The 17179-nt window shown below is 38.0% G+C and overlaps 1 protein-coding gene across 1 annotated transcript; it reads right to left on the bottom strand.

Annotated features, from left to right (window-relative positions):
- Nucleotides 1–737: 737 nt before the first annotated feature.
- On the bottom strand, nt 738–17179 carry tcf25 (transcription factor 25 (basic helix-loop-helix)). The gene is made up of 18 exons (XM_044030522.1): nt 16825–17179; nt 15957–16097; nt 15785–15856; nt 15573–15694; nt 14960–15025; nt 14769–14851; nt 13459–13589; nt 12926–13025; nt 11067–11160; nt 10865–10957; nt 8311–8416; nt 8016–8175; nt 7794–7881; nt 7535–7693; nt 6694–6784; nt 6154–6233; nt 5963–6038; nt 738–1057 (listed from the first exon to the last, which is right to left on the bottom strand). Exons 1-18 carry the CDS (start codon nt 17038–17040, stop codon nt 890–892), a joined length of 2046 nt encoding a protein of 681 aa, XP_043886457.1. The 5' UTR covers nt 17041–17179; the 3' UTR covers nt 738–889.

Raw genomic sequence — 17179 nt, 5'->3', positions numbered from 1 at the left:
TAGTTTTACTGCTTATTTTATTGTATTTTGATTTCTGTTCCCATCATTTGTATCGTGTGATTCACGTGGAGCACATTAATAAATATTGGTTGATTTTCACCTGACATTAACTCAAAATTAACATGAACGTCAATAAGCAGAAACAATTTAACAGCAATGCATTTTAAAGGCCAATTCATACTTTCTGAATCTGCAGAGGTCCACAATGGTTCACATGGCGTATATGTCCTCATCGGCCAATGTAGTCGTTCACTGCTTCAGCTGCACTTCATCCAGGAAGGACGGCATGTTGGAATGGATTGGAGATGGGTAACGTCAGAGTGACGCAGACCTTCACTCTAGTATGAATGAACACGCAGGCATGTATGCAGGAGCAGAAAATATGTCTCTGCAGATAATGGAACACAGAAAATGGAGAGGACGTGATTCTGGAGCTTGGTGGGAAATCTGATTTTCATGGAGCAAAATTGACAACACGTAAAGCTCAATAGTTTCAACTTCACTCTTTCATAAAGCAGCTCACTTATTTTACTGAACATGATAAACTGTCCAAAGCCTTCATGTGTTGATGCCAATTAATTTAAAGTGGTGATATTACAGGGCATGGAGGGGGATCTGAATAAACAATGAACCAACCCATTTTCTGACCTCACCCATTGACCACAACCAACAGATTGCCCCCTGAGTAGTTTTCTTTTTTAACTGACGCCAAAAAAGCAGAAAAATACACCCAACCATGTGTTCCATTTTTGTATTATAACAATTAAAATATACAATTACGTCTTACTATTCTCACACACGATGTCAATAATGTGTTTTAAAAAATTTCTTGGTTGTCAGCATCCTCAGCTCTTTTTTTTATTTTTATTCCCAGTCTTTCACCCTTTTCTCAGTCCCATTCCTCCTCGTCTCTGAGGTTGTTGTCCTCTCGCGGTGGCTCCTGAAACCTGATGTTTGCCAACATGTCCCTCATCGCAACCATGAGACGGTTCACCTCCTGGTTCAGCTCCTGACCAGCTCGAGCCACCTCCATGTTGTCCTCCTGCCTCAGTCCACCCTTGGCGAGAAGAGAGATAAATAATACTGTGTTAATATAAAAAATCTTTATCTTTATCATGAGGCTTTCTTAAACTGACAATGTGCTTCTTTTCTGTACAGTACCTCAGCAGAATTCATTATTATGTTTAGCTGGGTGATAAAAGAATAAACACATGATATTTTTATTGACTTTGTTGACAATAAAACAAAAGTTGAATAAATACAGCAGAGATGGGAGTAAGTCACACATAGTCTCAAGTCTTAACCTTCAAGTCAAGTCCAGTCCCTGCTTTAAATCAAACAAGTTAAAAGTCAAGTTGTATGAATATAGAAGATGACTCCACATTTGAATACGCTAAAAAGCACAGTCATTTTGAACTGCTAGAGTTTTATATAAAAAAAGAGAGGGATACAACTAACACCACTAATACGAAAATAAATCAAACTACAGAGCCTAAGATGGAAAGAATACTGACACTAGGCCTACATTACACCATGGAAATGCATTTCAAATATTAAGATAATAAATGGCACATTTCACGCACTAAAAAGCAGACACACTGTTATCAGTGCGAGGCAGTCACTGGTGGATCTAATAATTTTATCACATTTTACAATTTGCCGGGTGAATTTTAATTAAATAGCTTGTTTCATTTATGGTGATCTATGAATGAAATGATTTCTTTTTTACTTGCGTTGGTAGCTTAATAACTTAGTGATCTAATTTAATTAGTACACAATCAAACTTGGATAATAACTCACCACCATGTGTTATCTAGTCTTGTGTCATAATTTAGGAGGCACTCAATTTGTGCTTCATACAAGCATTAGACTAAAAAAGAAGAAAATATGATACATACTAACCTGTATAACCTTAAATATGTGTACACTTTGGAAAAACATTTATGACCACATAAGTACACAGTGTTTAAAGTCAGTAAACTTGTCAAGGCACCAATATTGACGCTTCATTTGGACACAAACCACAGCCATTAAGGGTTTGCATTATACACCTGAACAAACAAAAAAACGGTGAAAGAAAACACTACATAACACTGTTCATCCATCCATCTTCTACCGCTTCATCCTCCACATGAGGTGACAGCCTCCTATCTGACATAGGGGGATAGGCGGGTACACCCTGGACAGTTTGCCAATCCATCGCAGGGCCACATAGAGACAAACAACTATTCACTCCCACACTTGCACCTATGGTCAATTAAGAGTGTCCAATTGACCTAATCCCCATTCTCCCCGAAGCACGGGGGGAACATAGATACTCCATGCAGAAAGGCACTTGTTCCGACCGGGTCTCGACCCCAGGTCTTGCTGCAAAGGCGAGAGTGCTAACCACTACCATTGACTCACAGTATAAAACAATGTATCGGGTATGATATTGTAAGAGGCCTCTGCGATTACAATCCATACTCCCCAGCAACCACTCTGTTTTCTTTAGGTTTGTGTGGGAGACCTCAGCAGACTCTGTTGAAAGGGCTAGGCATATTTCATCACAGATAATTCCAATTTTTCCTATCGAATGTAATGCCAGTTCACATAATGCTATATGTCTAATCACATATTTGTCATATGTCAGCGATCACGGATAACTACGCTGTTTGAACACATCAAGTTCAATTAAACCTGGCTTGAAAAATAGTAATTCCACGTTTCACTGTGTTTGCTGCCATATGGTCTTTCAAGGAAATCTCAGCCAAAATGCAGTCTACTCTGAGGGGTAAGCAAATAAAGTGAAGTGAACATTCAACATTCAAACATTCATTTGTTGCTCAGGACAATGTGGATCAAGACGGCCTCTGAAAGTGGGGCAGATTAACTTATGTAACACCATCCTGATCAACTTTGGACTATTGTATTTTATAATGTGGTCTTTAATAATCTGGCCACTCCCCACGTATATGATTTTGTGTTCATCCACCATTTTAATTCCATTAAATATAGCATTTGGGAAGTCAGCTTTTTTCTGTAGGAGCTCCTTACACATTAAAAAACAACTTTAAAAGGCTGTTAAAAGCCTCTCAAGCTCTGCACTCACTGATATTGACACGTCAACATCACAAGGGTTGAACCAACACTATACTCGGTATTGATCCAATATTATAATACATAGGATACAATCTAGAAAACCCTAAATATGGCATAAATGCTTCACTGAACACAGGCAGAGAGAGATTCTCACCACTGCCATCATGTGACATGTGTGTGAGAGCTCTGAATGTCTGCAGTGTATTTGGAACATCAAGTTTTTGAGCTAGCTATAGGTATGTGGGAAACGCGACAGCAAAAATGACTTATTAACAGCCGAGTTGATTAAAAGAGGGCGAAGACTACATTATATATCGATAACCACAGAGTAGGTTCACAAGACACAAGGGTGACCCCTACAGGGGAGAAGCCAAAAGAAGAAGAGGAGGAAGAAGTTACTCAGTGTTGTGATACTCCTTTTGTATTAGACACAAAAAAGGTATTATTGAGCCATCCCGAGTTGTACGGACTGTACATAATTTTCTTTATGACAAGCCTACAGCTGTGATGTGTTTTTGTCTGCTTTATACTGTATGCCTTAAGTGCTTTCTGTGTGCTAATGGAGCATATTGTGATGCGTTGTGATGTGAACAATCTATACACATCGAATTTATTATTGTTTAATATATTCCAAGTAAAATTCCCTACATGGTAACTGAAGAATTCCTTCATCTTGTCAGGCCATTTCATTTTCTGCCCAGAAACAAAACACGTTTTTGGTTCCCAAGGACGTCTACTGCTAAATCATTTCTGAAAGGATAATCAAACATACACCTACAAATATACAAATTCTGTGTGTGTGGTAACATTATGCTTAAGTGTTGTAATTGTTTGTTTATTTGTTATTGTGTATGTGACAAAGTGGTTGTTTTGTGTTAAGTCAGAATAAAAAGTTTGTTTGCATCAATAAAGGTATGATTGAAGATAAATAAAAACATTAATTGTGGTCTCATGAATCAGTGTAGTTAAAAAATCACAATTGGAAAAAAGAATAAACCAAGGCTACCAACGACTTTTGTGAATTTACGGACAGAGTTAACTGCAAAAATGTCACGGTCATAAGATTTTTGTTTATATATTTATCAGTTGATATCTCCCAAGGGTGTTCATGTGTCTTCAGAGGAAACATTTCATCAATCAAGGAGGCATGTTGAGTTGTTTTTCTCGCCCATCCAACAGTGATTTTCAACAGCCCTGGAGGTTCCTGCTGCTAAATGAGTGTATCTGTGTTTTAACTTCAGTAATCTAAGAAGAAGAAAACTCAACCTTGACATTATGTTCCTTCAATGGCATAAAGTAAACCCAATAAAACTCTCCCGCAGAAAAAAACGAGCACCACAAAGAGAAAATTAAATTACATTTGTCGACACCTTTTGGAGCAGGTCATTTCACAGCGAATTATTCACTAACTTGGTGAACTCACACAGTGTGTTCGAGACAAGTGAGCATTATTTGAATGAAGGCCTTAAAGCTATTAATCACATGATGTCCCCACATGCACACCATGGGTTCTTCATTCATGTCCCAGGATGTTTTCCTGCGATTAAAATGTAGCAACACCAAGACTTGTCCTCAAATGACGGACGCAGTTTGCTCTACAGCTGAAGTAGGGACTTTTGACCAATTATGACCAAGTTGTACTGTAGTTGTAGTGTATATTACACTAGGCACCCATTGGGTGTTGTGACTTTCTATTGTACTTAAGGGATTATTTCATGATTTTCAGGCCACCATAGCAAAGACACAGCACTGAGACGAAAATAACAAATTACCTTCTAACTGCATCTATATTTCAGTATTTGTCTGGTTAAAGCTAAGAGCGACATTTGACAACTTTGACTAACACATGTTGTAAAAGATACCAGAACACTGTACAACTCTGCCTAGGCCACCCAGTTTACAATAGAGCTGAAACAATTAATCGATTATTAATCGATTACTAAATTAATTGACAACTATTTTGATAATCAATTCATCAGTTTAAACCTTTTTTCATTATCAAAACAAGATTTTAAGCTTCTTAAATGTGAGTATTGTCTTAATTTCTTTGATAGGGATAACAAATAATTCATTAAAAGTTAATAATTTTGGTTTATCATCATTTCCAGGTTTGACGAACAACACGTAATCTGATATTATATGGCCCAAACAATTAATCAAGAAAATAATCAGAGCTCAACGCTGACTGAACAATGGTTATTATAATAGATGTATTTTTGTCAAGCAGTGACTCCCCGTTTCTCTCATCATTGCTAGTAGTCAGGATTGTCATCCTTTCTCTGTGCTGGGATCTGTTTCACATCAGTGCTGGTCTAAAGTTAAATTGTACCGGAAAAGTAGGTCACAGGATCAGTTGCCTAAGGGAACTCTTTTGGTGCATCAGTTATTGGGTTTGTAAAGCCTTAAATTACAGTGCTGAGGACTTAATTTATAATTGAACAGTAGCACTGTAGTGTAACTCGTTTTCTCAGTGTTAATTATCAGTGGTTATTGACCTAATTCTGCCCTGCATGCACACACTGGTAATTTAATACAGACCTAAATAATTCTGCGTACAGGGCCTCTGTGGTATACTCTTTGCTGTGACGATCAAGTGCATCCCAAACAATAATTGGGGGAAAGTTGGATTACTGAAATAGAAATATCAGTGCATTCACTGCCAGAACAAAGTCAAGTGATGGCCGTCCACCAACAAGCGGGTTCGGGTCCAGTTTTTGCTTACCTTTGTCACAAAATGTGTTTTTATGAGGGTTGCTGGCTCTCTTATATAGCTATGATTATTTTTCTAGTAAGTAGACAGAAGTGACTTGAGCTGAATTTTGAACCATAGCTCAGTTTGCTCTTCCAGACTGATCAGGCGTGATCCAATCAAACAACTTACCTGAAGGTTGAAATTTGGCAGCAGAGACCGGAAAAACAGCGACAGTGTACTCTCATTGGTTGCACCAACATGTTGTCTATTTGGAGACACACAAAGCACATTAAAAGAAACTTAGTTTTTGGGTTTAAAACCACACTTTTTTCCCAACTGTGACAGGTTGCTATGTGAAGAAAAAATGAAGAGTACATTACCTCTGTGGTCGGGTATAAGATGTCACCGAGTCCAGTGGAGGCAGAGGGTCAAAGCCCATCACAGGCTGAGTGGTCACCTCCTGATGATATCAAACAAATAAGCAAGTTCAGTGTCAGGTTCACAGGGATGCATGTGTTAATACCAAAAAGAATGGCTTTACCAAAAATAACTTCAGGAAAGCTCCAGTCTTTACTTTTTCCTAAATTAAAGATTTCTTTTTCATTTTAAAAATTAACAATGTTAACGGTTAGTTCCGGACCCTTCTTCAATTTTCAGATTCTTCTGTTTAAAGTTACATTTGTGAAACCTGCAATAGGAGGCATATTTTTCTGAAATGATGTTCGGTGTTACTTCCACGTAAAAAAAAAAAATTCATTCTAGATTTAAAAAAAACAAACAAAAAACAACAACAACAACAACAACAAAAAAAAAACATGGCATGCATTAGTATAAACTCTAACAAGATGATCTCAGAGAGTTTATAGGACAGAAATCTTGGTGGATTCAGTGACATTTGGTAGTTTGGTTGAGTTTCTTACTAAAGGCAGACATGAGGTGGCTTCCTTGATCTCAGAGAGCAGGACATGGCGATGGATGTTCCTTGGTGCACTCTGGTACCTCTGGCTTCTCCTAATACAGAGCAAAAGTGGAGACTTTGAATATCTGAGCCCAGCGGTAAGAAACTCTTTGTAACATAATAATCACCTAAACCATTTTCCAAAGCATAATTTTCCATAATTTTGAATATTGTTTTACCCTAGAGGGTTTTTTGAGATACCATGGAGTACTGCCAGGGTCCTTTTGGCAGACCCGCACCCACAAAGCTCTGTACCAGACCCAAGACAAATCCAGATCCATCTATGTTGTTACCATAGGATACGTAAACCGCCCCATCATCCACTGATTGATGATGAAGTCATAATTCTACCAAAGCACGCTGTAACAATGTCACTGTTCTTAATCCATGAGTGAACGACATGTGTCACTGAGCTCAACTAAGTAAACCAGCTGGAAGCAAAATGTAAAAAAAAGTTAAATGTTTTTGTAGGAAAAACGAGGAACACTGAGCCCACACAAATCCAATCACTTCATCCTCAAATCCAACTAGATATTTGGACCAAATCTGAAAATATTCCCTAAAGCTGTTCTTGAGATGTGTTCAAAAGAATATGACAAGATGTCTGGACAACCCTGGTAATCCATTGATGCAAAGAAAATTATCTGGTCCAAGCAATACACCTGCCAAATTTGAGGTTGACGAGGTGAGAAATGTTTGAGGAAATTAAAAGACTCTCACAATTAAAGACATCAATAGCAAGGATGAATGTCTGAGATCAAAAAGAAAAAGCAGAAACGAGTTAAGCAGCATTGACTTCTTACCTGTTTTGACAGTCCAGCACCAGAGGATCTTTGGCATCAACTCGATGCAACACTTCTCTCACCGACTCTTCCAACCAAAGCATTACTGCTGCCTCCTTCCACATGATGTAAGTCCTCCCCACGTACAGAGCTGTCAGTTCAGCCAGAGCTGGCAGCTGCCTAGAGACAGACATAGCAAGACAACAAAAGATTAAGAAAAGCAAAAAAGTGCCTTGTGAGGTAAATTATCATGCAATGCTTAAGATTGAGGGGACTTTACCCTATGCGACATTTTGGACCAAAGAAAGCATGTGAGGTGACTGCTGCATCAGGCTGCACAGTGCACAGATCCAGTAGAGGCATCAAGACTGAGGAAAACACATTAACAGCAACATAGGTGAGAGGAAATTCACATTTACAACTTCCTGGATGTAAATGGCAAGAAAAGAGAAGAAATGACTGGAGGGTATTAATTCATTAATGAAATATTTGCTGGTCTAACCTCCAGGGAACATGACGAGGGCTTCCTGCAGCATCTGGTCAGCTTTGCATCTTTGTTTGACACTTTCCTCAGGATCCAAATCTTCCTCCTGACTGAGATGAAAATGGCAAAGTGCGGCGGAGAACGCAAAGTTCGGCAGCTGGGACAGGTTTCTGTGCTCCTAGAATTGCAAAAAAAAACAATAGATTTTAGCATTAGACAGAAAAATAATGAATAAATATTTAAATGAGTCATTTCATTCTCAGTTTAAAATCACATGTTAAGACACACATATGCACATAATAGCACTCCTTACCCCCCAGTCCTGATATAACTGGAGGAGAGACTGGTACTCTCTGGAGCGCAGCATCAGAAAATCAATGAGCAGGAGCATGCAGAGTGGGTCAGAGTCTGGGTCCAAACTAGAAGAAAACAGTCAACAAGACCACAAGCAAATCGTTAAGACAAGCAGCGCCTCACCAAACGGGAGTCACCAGAAAATGACACCTCCATGTGTCGAATAATAGTAAAGGATAGACTGATTTTAGTTCATGTTGCTGGTTACCTTCAAAGCCAGAACAATGTATTTAATACAGAGAACACACAATGATACAGATATCTATATTTAGTGTTAAAAAAAATAAAAGTGAAGCACTTCTTCAGGCTGTTTTTTCAAAAGATTCTGTTATCGATCACATTTTAAACAGTGATTCAAACACCACTAGATGGAGAGAGACAGCTGTCAGCTTTTATTGTCACACTGCTGCTTTACAAAAAGACCAGACCATCGTCGTCATTGTTACGGCCATGAAGTCAGGAAGCCAGAGTTTGATGAAAATCATAGATAAAGGTTGACCATATGTAATATGCATAGGCTGCAGATCTCAAGTTATGGCAGACCGATGGTACAAAAGCAACCCAATGAAGCCTTATGTTAGTGTTATCAGTACCAACATGACACAGTGTTGTTGAAATGGTCGACTTTAACAAAAACATTTCCTTTTATTTTTTTTTACATATACCCAACATCAATAGCAAAAATAAGTAATGTTTTAATCAAACCCATGATAAAATAAGCCTCCTTTTCACTTGATTTATAACAATACCTGAGGAGTTCATGGTTTCAATCACTAGTTTTAGGTCTTACACAAAAATGACATTCAATGACTGTGATCAACACACAAGACTAGGAACAACATCATATACATATTAATGTTCATTCATTATTCATCATCATTCATCATGTGTACATGGGATACAAAAATTATTCGTGCAGATTAATAATCAGTCAACTTCACTTTATTTTCAACACATGTGGCTATTACAGCTGGCCTCCATGTAATATTTGAAAGGTTTAGATTTGCAACAAAGTTCTCACTCCTAAAGTGCGTACTTAACCATCAACATAAATAACAATTAACAAATTAACATTGAGTGCAAATACTTAAATATTAAACCCAACATCAGCATGAAGAAGCCTTTAACAGTCAGAAAATATCACATAATTTAAACATCATGGCTTTGTTTTATTCCAGTCTATCGTAAATATTTTACAGCAAATTAAAACTTAATTACGAAACTGAAAATTAAAAACATTTTATTGATATTTAATGACCCACACTGTGGGAATCACTGAACTAGACAAAGCACAAAGAGAGCACAAGCCTATGCCACAGACACCCCAGAGTTTGTCACAGTGTCAATATACTCCAGAATCTGTATCTGTGTCACCACTAAACAGGGCTGTCACTTTTAATCAAAACTCAACAAGCAACCCCCTGCTTGTTGGTAAGATATGCTGTGCACTGAATAATCATTAACAACTTAACCTAATACTTTCTGTAAGCTGGCTCATAAATATCTGTGTGCCAGGAACATCTGTGCACTCTCAGTAGGTGTTCTCCTCCCGGGTTATATTGTAAATATAAAGAAAGGAGTCACAACAATCAGGTTGAAAGGGGAGTTACAGATCATTTATACATTTTGTTTGAACTTGATTTTTGAAAAAAGTGACATCCTTACTACCAAAATATAAAAAGAGGTCCTTCCTTGAACAATGACCTACATCCCCAGAAATGTTGGTCCTTTATTTTTTTAAGTTGTGCTGCTCACAAACACAAACAGGCAATCCATTCAGTACAATAAATGTCACTCAGTAATGGTCAGCAAGCTAGAGGCCACTTGCTAAGCACTACAGTTAAAATCCAATCATGATATAAAGCACATTTAGTATGGCACACTGTAGATTTACTCACAAAAAAAGATGATTTCAGGACAGAGCACTAATGAGTTTTGCTTTCTAATGTCAATTCATCACAATACTAAAGTCATTCAGAACCCATGGGAAAAACCCGTCCCAATATCTAAATGAACACTCTTCTATTCCTCAAAGTCTGATGACTACTCTCAATGGTTCTTTAATCACGGAGATAAGAGTTATTTTTGTTCAAAAATAACTCATGTGATCATATCTACTAAACTTCAAACAAGGAAACTACAGACACAATTAAGAGAACAGTTTCCAAACCCCCACCCCACACAAACAGTACTGAAAAACACAGTTGAGTGTGTGTGTGCTTGTATTGTGCGAGAGAGTGAGAGTGAGAGAGAGAGAGAGAGAGAGAGAGAGAGACACAGCTGAGTGGGTGTGTCTGTAAACTACATTCTTGGTACTCCCAGACATGTTTTCTGCTAAGCTGGTGGAGTAAACTGATCATTCCTGCAATTACTACCACAGCGGGAGGCATGTGTGGTGCAGCAGTGAAAAGGTTCCCCCCCCCGTCCAGCAGCATTTTGCTGCGTCACATTCCGTTTTGCGTCATAAAGAGCATTCAGTGTTATAATTGATAGATAAAGGGTAGGAATCTCACCTAAGGATGAATTTGCAGAACTCCAAAGCCGTCCGTGGGCACCCACGCTTCTCCAGGAACATCATGTGCTTATACAGAGCAAGATAAAAAGCCCTGCAACATGAAGTAATTCAATGAATACATTCCTAAATCATGAAGACACATTTTGATTTCTGAAGGATTGCAAATCAAAGTTAAAAGGAGAAAAGAGGGAGCAACCAACCTGTTTTCGGGTCTCAGATAATCGAGTCTGCTGGCACCTGATGTCAAGCTAAATAATGGGTGACAAGCACATTCAAAGCAGTACAAGCCCCTTTCTTAAAAAAGAAAAAGAAAAAAAGATTTTAGCAGTGATAGCTTTGTCAATAATTGGACAATTACTGTGTCCAAAGTTCAGACAGACAGACAGACAGACGACTTTATTGATCCCTTTGGGAGGTTCCCTTGGGGAAATTAACAGCTCCAACATCAGCACACAGCACTGTAAGGATTAGAGTCACACTTTTCAGGAGACTGGAAAGAGTAATTCCCCAGTTACCAAACACCATAGAATATAGAATAGAATAAAATAAGCTAAAAATAAAGTTAAAATAAAAATAAAAATCTAAGAGAATATAAAAAATATAAAAATACAAACATAAATGACCCATGCTATATATATATGTATGTATACATACATACACACAACACATATATACACATATACACACATACATACATATATATATATATATACACATATACACACATATATATATACATACATACACATATATACATATATATGCATATACATACACACATATACATATATATGCATATACATACACACACAGGTACACACACACACCTACAGTTACCCCGTATTGCCCAGGGTTTTATTGCACTGTCTATAAGGTTTTATTGCACATGTTATTATGTTGTTATTGTTGTGGTTATTGCACATTTCACTGAGTTGTGATTATGGACATATGTTTAGTTCATACTGCTTGTTTTGTTTGCCCTCCTCCCCCCCAGTGAGGAGTTGTACAGTTTGATGGCCCGGGGGACAAACGAGTCCCCCAGCCTGTTGGTCCTGTACTTTGGGAGGAGCAGCCTGTTGCTGAGGCTTCTGTGGCTCCTCTGTTCTGTACAGTTCTGTACAGTGTCAGCTTTAAGGTCCTGAAATAGAATGATCTTACAAAGACGACTTAACAACCTGACCCGACCCAAACAGGAAAATACTGTCTTTCTTCTCAATGTGACTTCTTAGTTGCGTAAAACTTCCGGGAACCATGTGGTAAATTGTCTGTTTTAATCCTTTTCCTAGTCTTTTTTACAACTCAAACGCGATTCATCCACTTTACGCAGTACTATTTTCTATCATTAAGCATTGCTGACACAGCCACTAGTAGCAATTTGGGGTTCAGTTTCCTGCCCACTGACAGTGTGCAAATTAGATGAGCCCGGGATCAAACTGCCTATCTTCTGAAGGAATTTGTATTAATACACGCACAGTGAATGCCTGGTCCTTTTAGAAATGACGAAAAACAGACTTGGACTAAGGAAGCTTAATCATGTCTGAGTATCGGTCGTACACACGGAGCATGTCTGCTGTGAAGCCTCTGTGCAGCTTCTGCTATGTTTTACACAGAGTTTGCCTTTCAAATTCACCATGAACTAAAACAATACAGGGAACTGAAACGCTAGGGCACTTTTACTTTAAAACAGGTGTTGTGTTTGTGACATATGCATTTCAATGTACATTTTTGCTGTGAGAGACGAATAGCTTGAGGTAAAAATAGACCAGAGGTCTATTTCCAAAAAGAGCCATGCAGCTTACTCGTGTGCAATGCACTTGAGACTACGAGGGCAATGTGAGTGCTCTCATCAATCGCCATGTGTGCTTAAATGAAAAGTGGGACGGCCTGCGACGCAGACGAACCGCACATGCATCCAGTGTGAAACCATCTTAAGTTGTATGTTTCATACAAAAATATTATAATCACCCTCAGTCATTGGTTGCTGAGTGCTTAACACAGACTTAGTCATCTCATCTCTTTACAAATTAATGTAATATTTGAAATTGCCAATGATCCTCACCAATCAGGTCCCTTGCCATCTCCTGATCCTCCTGTATGCGACAGACATCTGATAGCTGCAGCAACGAGTCAATGTGGTAAGGGTTAAGCTGTAGCAAGGCCTGGAGGAAGAAAAGGACTGTCAGGAAAATCCTAGCAAAACAGGATTTACTTAAGTATAAGATTTTAGTGAAAATTCACAGGTGAAGTGATTACACGGTCTCTGCAAGACTGTAGATTTGTCAATAAATTTCCATACACATGCAGCCATTAATGCAGTAACGTCTCCCAACACTTTGAACGCAAACTACTAAGAACGGACAGTTTAGTTTTCTGCCTGTGTTTCCTGTGTGTGTAGTTGAATGCTAATTGTGACTACATTATATGGGTAGTACTGAAGAACTTGCACAATTTCTAGCTGAACTAAAAAGATTAAAAAGTCAAAGTTAACTATCAAAATACTGCCACTGAGCACAATGTTAAATTCACTGGACGGAGATTCATTGTCCGTTCCAACTTTCCAAGTTGGAACAAAAGAGAGTGTATTTCTCTTACAACAATGTTGTTAGGATCCATGGACTCGACCGCATCCAGGAACTTGAACTGCACTTGTTGGTAGTCACGACTGTGCTCAAAGGTGAAGTAATGAATGCCATCCTTTGACTGCAGTAACGTCATTGAGATTCCTGTGGAATACATAAAGAAAGACATTATCAGTGTTTAGATCGACTGTAATATTTCCATTGTGCAACACAGTGTCCTAAGTTTATGGGTTGTTTTTAGAATGCTCCACGCTCAGGATGTCCTGTACATGACTTCCCATTTCAAAATATCGTTTTCACAAGGTCCACTTCAACGCAGCAACAGACACAGTAACTCGTGAGGCAGTTAGCCAGAAGAACAACGCCCACTCCTGCCGCCTCAGGAACATCTCAGGACCCATCTCACCCTGGAAACAATCTGTTTGAGTGTCTGCCTTCAGGCAGGCGCTTTAGATCCACGAAGATGAAGATATTTTGATCTTCATCATATATGCTTATGTATATTGTTTACATCTCTTTTAATCACTCAGTCATTCTTTCCATCCATCCAGCACATCCGGGGTTTATGTGTTCATAGTTCAGGATACTTGCTATGTCTGTGTGTGACTTTCTTTCTCAGTTAGTTTAGTATTTTGTAGTCTTTTTAACACATTTATATTTATCTTTTATTTACTTACTTTCTATTTTTCTATTAACTGGAAAACCTGCACTTTTAAAATTTCACTGTGCAATGTCTCGTTGTCACAATGACAATAACAATTCTGATTCTTACTTCAATCAATCAGCATAATCAACCAAAATAACAATTTCACAATACATCTATGACGACTTTGAGTGAGAACACAACAACGTAGTCTTAGTGATGACGTTAGTTTAACAAAAGCAACATTCATTCAAGAGTACAAAGGTTAAATGTAAAAAATATGTATTGCTCAAGGTACTTATAAACTAAAAAAATACAGTAATTCATTGTGGTTCCTTCTGACAACAACACAAAGAACCCTCATCAAGTCTTTGGGCTATATTTTAAAGAATGATCAATTGAGAAATTATAACTGCTGAATGCAAAGCTCAACATTGACGCACATTTGATACTGGCCAGTATGCACACTGCTGACTACCACAAAACCAACACATCATACAGTACGTCAGATTACAGAACAATCCTTTTTAATAAATTTTAAATTTTAAATTTTATTTGTGAGGTTGTTGTTTTTAGTCATGGGGCTGTCTTTATCTGAAGCACTTTGTTTTTTACTACAAATATATATAAATCAGTCTCATTCAGATTTTTATTTATTGCAATAATTACTACAGATGTACCTGTTCGGCTGAAGCGAGGCCAGCTCTCCTTGGGACTGGTCATCCAGGTGCTACGGTGAAACTGCCTGTTTCTATGTCGAGGTCTGTCAAAAAACAATCAAATAAAGGATCATGAAATATTGTACATACAAGAATTCTGAGAAGACGAATTTCAAACAATGACACATAATAGTCCCTTTCCTCTTCTTTACCTCTGATCCCCAACAACAGCCCGAGCACCAAAATATTTCTTTAGCTCCGTCTCTGGGTTGAGATTCCTGGTGAATTGGGTGAGATAATAATTGATAATATGAACAAGGATATTAAATATAACCAAAGGAAAATATAGAACCCTATTCTGTCTCACATTTATCCATTTACGTCTGATTTTGACATTCTGGAAATGTCAGTCAAAACAAACGCAAATGATTCACGGCATTATTTTATTAAGATGATTTAAATCATACGAAAAGCTTTTCATTGAATGAATATTTTGTACACTCAATCAGTGATATAACAACCTTAATAGCGTTTAACTACAACCATTACCATTTCTCATAGTGTGGTGTCAAGCGCCACCACATGATGGCATTGAGGAATCACAGACTTTCACATTACAGTGAACTGCTGTGTGCTAGTCAAGAGCAATTTAAATATTGAATGTGCAGATTAATGTACAGTTGTGTTTATTTAATTATATGTACTACGTCATATACTGTGTTTGTAAATGTATCAGCACTGCTCACACAGGCCAAGTTTATAAATTGTTTAAAAACGATTTTCGACACACATACACGACAAGACACGAGAGGTTAGTCTCCTCACCTGTGCTCCACGTGTAAAACAGATCTTCTCTCAGAGCCTCCACAATCTTCATTTTGCAAACTCAGACTATTGGGCTGGTCCAGATTCTCCAGCAATACATCTATGTTATCATCCTGAACAGCCTTTTGAAACCACATAGAGAGGTCATTAAAAAAAATTAACAGTGATTTAGAAGTTCTAATGGCAGATATGGAGCTTCTTTAAAAACGAACCTGTCCATTCTCTGACCTTCCTTTTGTCTTCTTCTTTTTCTTCTTCTTTTTAACTCTGTCTTCAGATGTAGACTATTAAAGAAAGGAGAAATTACTAGGTTGCAAATTGAGATCAAGAATATTTGAGTCAAATCAGAGGTAAAGTACCTTTGTCGCTTTATTTAATCCTTACCTTAGAAGATGTTTCCTGTTCCTTTGCGTCAGGTTTGTCAGGGTCTCCATTATCATTCTTTTCCATGCCACTTATTTTGTTTACATCTGGTTTCTCCACTTCTTCATCAGGTACGATTTTCTCATTGTCTTGATCACATATCTAAGAAAATGTGAATGTGGTAATTAAGGGTTCCGGATAAATTGGCACCAGTGCCCCCTCAGCCCTCATATGGAGGATAAAACGGAAGAAAAAAAAACTTAAGTTGCACCTTGCTACAGAGCTTGATTTATTCAACAAGTATTCCATTGTTCATATAAGCTTTATCAGTCAAATCCAAAATCCATTTGACAGAATTAAATCTGATGTGTTTACTGTCTCCGAAACAGCAACAATAGAACTTTGTCATGGCTAAGAGAGCAGTAACTTAAGCTAAAAGTAAAGCAATAAATTAATTAATTAATGGATAAATACAATAAGATAAATTGACTCCAGACATGTATTGTACATTTGACTAAAGGAAATACCTGAAGTGAGTCAGTTACTTAAAAACACATACAAGTACTATGTACTGTATATTTAAAAAGTACCAGTGCAGACAACTACAGTAAAGGTTGAGTAAGTAGAGGTTGAGGAATAAGTTCGATTATGTGCAGCATACTGTAGAGAAACTATGTCTCTATGTCTATGTCATAATTTTATTACTAACAGTGATGTTCGAAGGTGGAAAACACCCGTTTTGACAACATTGTCATGATACAAATAACATGTTTACATAGAAGAGCTAACTTGTATTAGCAGCGGCTAGCTTGTTTTAGCAGGGACTATCAACACATTGATAATAGTTTAAAGAAAATTATATTTCAGTTTATTTGTAACGTCCTCTTACCAGCTCATAAATGTTGCTGACGTTTTTCTGCGCCTTGCTCTTCTTTGCCTTTCGACCTCGGTCTTTGTTGTCAGTCGGGTGAGAAGTAGTAGCCTCTTGCGGCTGTTCCTCCTCGGACTGCTCCTCTGGGCTGCCATCCAAAGCTAGTTCCCCGAGGTCCAAGGCCTCCTGACCCCGCTGTTTGCCTCGCAGCCTTCGCAGCGCCCGGCTAGACATTGTCCTCTATCCGCGGGACACATACACGTCAATGTCCGTGATTAAATCACTTTTACATAAGCTGCCAAACACTGTCAACCCAAAATGCTCGATGTGCTTCTTCTTCTATGTGGCCCTTTTCTTCTTCGTGGAATACATT

This window comes from Solea senegalensis, linkage group LG7, assembly GCF_019176455.1.
Source record: "Solea senegalensis isolate Sse05_10M linkage group LG7, IFAPA_SoseM_1, whole genome shotgun sequence".
In the NCBI taxonomy this organism is placed as follows: Eukaryota; Metazoa; Chordata; class Actinopteri; order Pleuronectiformes; family Soleidae; genus Solea; species Solea senegalensis.
Note: the sequence above shows the minus strand (reverse complement) of the source record. Positions and strands in the feature narration are given on the sequence as shown.

Bases quoted from the DNA above. Each gene is read 5' to 3' on its own strand.
- tcf25 (XM_044030522.1), bottom strand. From the start codon at position 17,040: ATGTCTAGCCGGGCGCTGCGAAGGCTGCGAGGCAAACAGCGGGGTCAG. The intron at 15,026-15,572 runs GTGAGGAGACTA...CCAATTCACCAG, and splicing joins GTTTTACACGTGGAGCACAG to GAATCTCAACCCAGAGACGG. The intron at 6,234-6,693 runs GTAAGAAACTCA...TGATATCATCAG, and splicing joins CCACCTCATGTCTGCCTTTA to GAGGTGACCACTCAGCCTGT.